Source organism: Gorilla gorilla, chromosome 12 (assembly GCF_029281585.2).
Source record: "Gorilla gorilla gorilla isolate KB3781 chromosome 12, NHGRI_mGorGor1-v2.1_pri, whole genome shotgun sequence".
Classification (NCBI taxonomy): Eukaryota; Metazoa; Chordata; class Mammalia; order Primates; family Hominidae; genus Gorilla; species Gorilla gorilla.
Window position 1 is genome coordinate 70,772,552 of NC_073236.2, and position 7,559 is coordinate 70,780,110.

Consider the following 7,559-nt stretch of genomic DNA (forward strand, 5'->3'; position numbering starts at 1 on the left):
AATCAATGTCTTTAGTTTTATTTGTTAGGATTATTTGTGGCTATTTCACCTGAAGACAAGGGAATGGATTAGATATTCCCCTATGGCACTGGGGATTAAAAAAAGATGTATGGGAGCAACTTTTAAAAATTAACAGTTTTATATTGTAATACACAATATTTAGAGTCTCTATTTTCTCTGAGACCTTTCACTTTCCTGGCCATCAGTGAATGGAAGTTGCTAACTTTGAGCCAAACAGGATCAAGGAAAATGGAATCAGGATTCAATATGAATTATTACCTCTTGAACTGGAAAGACATGTAAACACGAGAGATGAGGCTGAAAATTTGGTTCAGCCATTCTGTGCCATGAGCACAAAAAAATCCGTCTGCAATATGCGAAAAAGAGGGAAGTAAAATTTAGAGAAGAAGAGAGAAGAGGTAACGCGTGGCTTCAGGGAGAGAAGCAGACTTGGGTCTTGGTGTCAGCAGAGTTCCTGGATGTGGTTTTTTTGATAACCAGCTGCTTTTCTTGCCCTCAGATTTTTTGAGATATTCTTATATCCTTGCAATAAACCACCCTTTCTTGCTTATGCGACTCTGAGTGAATTTCTGTCCTTGCTGATCTGAAACGTTACTGTGCACAACAACTATAGAGCAGCCTTCAGAGCAGTTGGAGAGTCTTGGAACCATTCCCAGGGTTGTGGTTAGTGGTGTCTGAAGCACCTGAAGGGGTTCTTTACAGGAGACAGGTCTTGAATATAGGCTAGCAGTTAAGTCTAATGCACTTCAACAACTTGCCACCACCACATTGCACTTTTGATCCTGTGCATTCCAAGTCATAAGAAATTGTAAGAAATGTGAGTATACACTGAATTCAATGCTAAGTGATTTTATTGAAACTTAAAGAAATCAAACATAACTAGTAGAGAAAAATTTCAGAATGACATGGTAAAAGCCACTAGAGCCCATATTTTTTCTGCACAGCATATTCAGATGACTAAATCCACAGTGGCTTTAAAAAATTGTTTAGTTCTCCACCGTGTCTCCACAGAAGGAAATGTCCACAATCCATAGTATACTGGTCGTGTAGCACGTTCCTGAGTAAAAAAACAGGCTTGCCTCTAATAAAGAGAAAAGAAGAAGCCTATATTAATGTCTGTTTAAGGACTCTTTTCTTGGAGGGGATTGGGGGAGTAGGGGTTTCCAAACTAGCTATGTGCTAATGTCAAGGTTTATCTACTTGTTGTGATGAAATCAATCAATTCAGAGATCTGGAAAATTGCCATTAAGTTAGGTCCCTAGGTAGACACTTTGTTTGTGTGCAGCTGTTCTTTGAATGTCCAGAAATTAAGTGATTGTCTGAGCTATAGAAAGTTAATAGATTCTATTAGCATTCTTCTTTCATTTAGCCATTCATGCATTCTTTTGAATATGACTTGAGTCTACTCTTGATTCACACTTAAAAGGCAGTGTTCCATAATATTTAAGAGCACAGAATCCACAGCCAAAATGCTTGGAATTGACCCAGGCAAGGATTTTGTGACCTCTCTGTACCTCAGTTTCCTCATCCATAAAGTAGGATTAAAATAGAACCTATAAGATTGCTGTGAAGAACCAACTGAGTTAACGCACTTAAAGCACATAGAACAGTACCTGGCACAGAGCAAGCACTGCACAAATGTTGGCCTTGATGACCATCCCTGCATCACTGGTGCCCACTATGGACACGCGCAAGGATAGTCTGACAATCCCACCAGCACTAACTTGGGGTGCACAGTAGGGATGCTACTCACCTTGCATCTCCTCAGCCATGTATGTTGGAATCCCACGACACATGTTTGCAATGTTTTTTCCGAACTTGCTCAGGTCATCGACTTTGTTTGGGTTGACTGAGTACATCAGGCCCTTGGGAGGTGGTCCTCCTGGTCCCTTACCCTGAAGCTAAGTGTGGAAAAGAGAGGTAGAAAGGAAGAATGGGAGAGAATGAATGCCAAGCCCAGTGGTTTGTTGACTTGAGGGGTATACGAGGCCAACAGTGAGTATTGCTCAGCTAAATTTTTCCATAATCAAGATGAAGAAGAGCCATTTCTAGCTTATTCTGTATATCTTAGCATTTCTAAGTGTCCTAAGGGATTTAGCTGGTTTGAAACCACAGCTTCTCATAAACACAGAAGTCTGAGGCTTAATTTATTCTGAAACTTGGACCTCATTTGGTCATCATAGATTCCTTGGATTAGACTATGTAATAATCATCTTCTGAGAATGCAGTTTGTTTATTTTCTCTACCTTGTCAATGAAAGGTACCCATTTATCAGTTATAGGAATATGAACTCAGGCAAATATTTTAAAGCATTATGGATCTCTTCTTTCCACTCACCTGGATTAGTATGGCCAGACAAAATATACAATACCCAGTTACATTTGAATTTCAGATAAACAATGGATCTTTTTTTAGTATATCCCAAATATTGCATAGGATATATTATACTAAAAAGACCTGCTGCTTACCTAAAATTCAAACCTAACTGGATATCTTCTATTTTCATTTGCTAAATCTAATAACCCTAACTAACTCTTGCAGAAAAATGTCCTTGGCAAATTACTGAGGCTCCTATTGGTGTGACCAGAGCTTTGCTCCTCTAACAGTCAAGGTTTCAAGTTCTTTGCTCAGCGGTTGTAGAGGTAGGTGTGAGCCATAGCATTTGATGTGGCAGAAGTTGCCTTCCCTCAGGCAATCACCAATAACTTCCCCCTTTGTGCTGCACACTACAACATACTGTAGTCAAGAGGGAATGACTGTGATCTTCTCGTTATTTACTGAAGGATGTAAAACCTCTCCCCTCACCAAAAATAAAAAGCCTTTTATTTTTACCTTCTTTTCCTTGACCAGTGCATCAAGGGATTGAATGGAGGGCATGACTTCCTTGTTCATTTTGTGCACAATGCATGTCTTCTTTTGAAAGAGTCTGGTTGCAGCAAAGCCCTGTTAAAGTAGATGGCAAATAGTGAGGCATGTGTTCTCCAAGAAGCTTTTCTTATCAGAAGTCAGTTCCACCTGCAGAGAGAAATGGGAACTCCAAGATCGTGATGAGCTGGGATAAGAGCACTGGATGGGGCACTGCTTGGCAATCATATCTATTGCTGACATTTGTGAGGACAGACTGCAATTCTGTGAGGGCAGAGACTGAGCATCTAACTGGTTTGCTTTATTTTCAGGTTCTAGCATGATAAAAACCCCTCTATATAAGTCTGTTTTACTGAAATAGACTTTAAAATCTATCATGTTTTAGTCTCCTTTGATCCTCACATTTCAAGGAGACAGATAAGACAAAAATTATTTTTCCAACTGACCAGATAAAACTGAAACAATAAAGAGTTTGCTATTTAAAAGTATAACGTTTGTTAAATATATAGCTGATAATTCCGGAGTTGGGTCTCCTAACTAGTGCTAAGTGTTCCTTTCTTTGCTTCTCTCTTTCTTTGCTTCTCTTTTCCTTTCCTTCTCTCCTTCTTTCCTCCTCTCTTTCTCTCTCTTTTTCTTTCTCTCTCTTTCTTTTTCCTTTTTCTTTCTTTCTTTCTTTCTTTCTCTTTCTTTCCTTCTTTCTTTCTTCTTTCCTCTCTTACCAATTAATATTGTCATTTACATTTCCCGAGTTTTAGGTGAAATGTCAATTTCAATCTCTTTAGAAGGTCGTAAAACCTCCTTTGAAAACAAAGTGAGATAGTCTAAGCTTTGGAAGCAGTAATGTTGTATAAGTCTTTCAGCATTATTGAGGGTATCTGCAGGCAAGGTAAATGATGTTCATATTTGTTGTATATACCCACAATCTCTTGAACATAGTGTTTGTTGGTTTGAATTTTAACTGATCATGCAACACTTATTAACAGTAGTTATCTCTAGGGAACAAAATTGGATGAGCAAAATGGGCACCTTTACTTATAACTGTATGCTATGTGTAATTAGAATTTATTTTTAATTTCTTTATGGTTAACATGCACATTTTTTGTTAAAAAGAAATCGTATTTTTAAACAATAAAGTGAAAATTGCATGTTGGCTACCTACATTTCCATAATCCCAGATGGAATTCCAGGAGTCCCATCCGTTGTTATTGTCAACATTGGCCACATTGTGTTCATTGTTGACACTCACTGACTGCTGCCCACTTCCAGCATTGTTGTTGTCATCATTGACGTTGATATTCTGAAGTTTATAAGAGATTGAGAGTGATTTAATACCACATTTCCTTGCAAATGCATTTTGGTAGCAAACTTGAAAAGGTGAGACTTACATAGTTAGCAAGGGCAGGAGCTAGAAAGACTCCAAGAAGTCCAGCAAAGACAATCTGAAATCACAAATAACATTGGTCTCCTGTTACATGGCAAAATGATGTCTTCTTTCTTCCTCTATCCAAGCTTATAAAAAGTATTCACTAATTTTACCAATGTGTTCAGTTCTAGTTCAATGTGTTTTTTTCTTCTCTTACCTTGCATTTTTTAACCATAAAGGTTTTAACGATAATGTGAAATTGCTGATTAATTATAAGTAATTATATTAATGTGATATATAGTTTTAGAATTTTTAGTGTAGGCCTTATGAAACGCTGGAAAAATTGATGAAGAAGGGAAGTTGAGAGCCAGGAAAGCTGCTTTCATCTCATTGCCATCCAGTACTGAGAAAGAAAATGTAATTTTCAAGTAGTGATAAATCAAATTATTGAATCAAATCCCTTTTAAAGTAAAACCCAGAATGTACCATCTTGTTTCTCTTCAGTTTAATAAGTGGTATCATAAAGATGACTTTGCTAAGATAATACTTCTGGAAATGTCAGAATAGAGTTTAAAAATTTTTAAGATTGGTCAAAATATTAACTTTATAATAAAACATATACTTGGCAAATGAATTTCCTATAAATTATCATTGGTCAGAATGCTGTTTTGTTGAATTATATTATGTAATATAAACCATAGGTGTCATTAGAAAGTAGAGAACTGCCTTTCTTATTTAGAGCTTTCAAGGACTTGCTATAAATGATTATTTTTTAAATGCTTTATAAATCTTCATGATTTTTCTATTTTGGATAAACTCAGCTATAGTTAATGACAGAGCATCCTACCTTGAGTAGATATTTGGATTATTTAAATCTAGTAAAAGAAGAAAGTTATACTTCTTCGAGTATTAAGAGATAGGAGTAAAGATTCACTTTTAAGTTATTGAAAATATGTGTATCCTCCTAAATATTAACAAAAATGATTTGGGATAACTGACATGGCTTGGTTATTCAGCTTAAATTTGTACTGTGGCTTATGTTACACAGGTTGTTGATGTTCACCTCTCACTCACTTGTTTCTAATTGTTTTATAAGGTTTAAAATTCTCTCTTTAGAGAAATTCAGAAAATTCACCTGGCACATATTTTGACCTCCTAGGTAACATATTTGTATCAGTATTGAATTTTGGTCAGTGCCCCAATATAAGAAAGTTACTGTTTTAAAATAAAGCAAACTATCTTATTTTCCTTGGAAAAAAAAAGACGTTTTACAATAAATAGCATAGTACAAATGAATACTATGGTTTGAAATGGCTATAAGTGCTAAAAATCACATCTGAAAATGATTTCAGTTAATTTTCCTATTTAACATGGGATGTTTTCTTCCTAATAGAAATAATCTTTTTATTAAAAAAAACTTTCCGAAGCAATGGATTAGTAGGCAGTTTGGATGCCAATGATGAGAAAGCAAGTATAGAGTGTCTCGCTGGCAAGAGTGATCAGCAGAGGCGATGTCACTAGCAGTGTCCCAGGATACTTGGTTTAATTATTTATCACAGGGTCCCTGACATTGGTTTTCAGAGCACAGAGCTTTACGCAGGGTGCCTTATTCTGGGTACCTAGTCTCATTTCCTTTGCCTGGGACAAAATAGTTTTGAGAACTGCTCTAGAGATTCAAGGTAACTTTAAAAAAAATTAAATTTTTCTCCCAATAGCTTAAAAAGGAGTTAAAAATTAGTCTCCTAAAAAGTCAGAGGTAGAAGAAATTTTAGAGAACACCTAGTACAATGCAATCATTTTACAGATAAGGTAACTGAACTTCAGGGGTTAAGTGAGTTGGCCAAACTTATACCTCTTGTTCACAGCAGAACTAGGAGAGAAATCAAATCTAACCTGTGTCTGGAGCTCCCTCTGACCCTTTTAAACTTTGCTGCTATTAAGAGGACCTAGTTCTAGGTAATCATTTTACATTTGCAGCCCCATTATAAAGTAGAGTCTGCCGTAACGTTTTCCAGTGTGTAGTATGTTGAAACATGAAAATAGTCATCTGATTCTAGCGCCTTTGCATCGTGTTGTGAGAAACCCGGCACTGCTAGTTACTTTGGCGGGGTTTCTCGGTCCACCTCCTCCTAGACTCTCAGGCTTCTGTCTGGAACCACAGGAGAGATGCTGTGGTAGCTTCATGTTTCAGATGCTTTCTTAAATAAATGGCCATGCTAGAGCCCAAGGTAAATCTTTCTTTCTTGGAGACCCATTTTACTGTAACAAATGTGACAAGAAGTCTATCTCAGCCACTTATTTTGATAATAAGCTTTTCGTCTTTCCTGAACATGCTCAGGAATTTTGGTAAATAAAAGGAGGAATTCAAGAATGAGGGATGATCGGCACTTTCTAGGGCTTAGGAACGGCTTACCCTGCACGGAGACCGGAATCAGGTGATGTGGAAAGTCATTTTGTTAAAAATAGGTCAGTGTGAGGTGCTCAGACAGCTGTCTAATCTCAGCACAATTATCCTTCTCTATAGAGATGCTTATAAATGCCATGATTATATAAATAGAAAAAAGATTTTTTTCATTATTTCTTCTTCTAAAGAAAAGGGATACATGTGCAGAACGTGCAGGTTTGTTACATAGGTATATGTGTGCCATGGTGGTTTGCTGCCCCTATTGACCTGTCCTCTAAGTTCCCTCCCCTCACTCTCCACCCCCCCAACAGGACCTGGTGTGTGTTGTTCCCCTCTCTGTGTCCATGTGTTTGAAGAGAGAATTTTTTTAAAACAAATTTTCCATGATGGGGCCATAAGAAGCAGACCTCCTAAATCCCAGAATATTGACAGTCTCCAACTATTTGGTGGTAAATTCAAAAGGAAAAATGTACTCACTGTGAACTTCATCTTGTCTTCACGAAAGCAGTGGACAGAGGAGTAGGCAAGCATGGACCTGAATGAGAAGCCTTCTCATATTTGTACTTAACCAGGTTGACTCAAACTAGGTGTTATCAGGTGGGGTCAAAGACTTACCTTCCTCAATTTCTCCTATCTGTGCCATGAGCCAGTGTACCAGGAAACCTTTCAGAATATCTGCATGCTTAGCAAGGAACTTTCACATGGAGTTGACCTGACTCATCACTTGTTGAAGCTGAAGGTATCACAACAAACTCAATATGATTTATGATAACTTCTCACCCAGTCAAAGCTGTGGGTGTGAGTATTTTACACGCTAACATTGCTCAGATTCAGAAAAAGAATAATCCCTAAAATCAAACAAAATCACAGCTGAAAAGCCATGTGTATACTAGGCCTTCCAGATAG

General features: G+C 37.3%; 1 protein-coding gene across 1 annotated transcript; it reads right to left on the bottom strand.

The window, feature by feature from the left end:
- Positions 1-854: 854 nt before the first annotated feature.
- LOC101130701 (gastrokine-1) lies at positions 855-7,184 on the bottom strand. Its single transcript, XM_004029353.4, has 6 exons — positions 7,131-7,184; positions 4,272-4,325; positions 4,046-4,183; positions 2,854-2,964; positions 1,775-1,922; positions 855-1,102 (listed from the first exon to the last, which is right to left on the bottom strand). The coding sequence occupies exons 1-6, from the start codon at positions 7,182-7,184 to the stop codon at positions 1,008-1,010; spliced, it is 600 nt and encodes a 199-aa protein (XP_004029402.1). The 3' UTR covers positions 855-1,007.
- Between the last annotated feature and the right edge of the window lie 375 nt (positions 7,185-7,559).

Coding starts and splice junctions, on each gene's coding strand:
- LOC101130701 (XM_004029353.4), bottom strand. CDS start 7,184: ATGCTTGCCTACTCCTCTGTCCACTGCTTTCGTGAAGACAAGATGAAG. Junction 4,184..4,271: donor CTCCTGCCCTTGCTAACTAT/GTAAGTCTCACC, acceptor TATAAACTTCAG/AATATCAACGTCAATGATGA. Junction 1,103..1,774: donor CATGGCTGAGGAGATGCAAG/GTGAGTAGCATC, acceptor TCTCTTTATTAG/AGGCAAGCCTGTTTTTTTAC.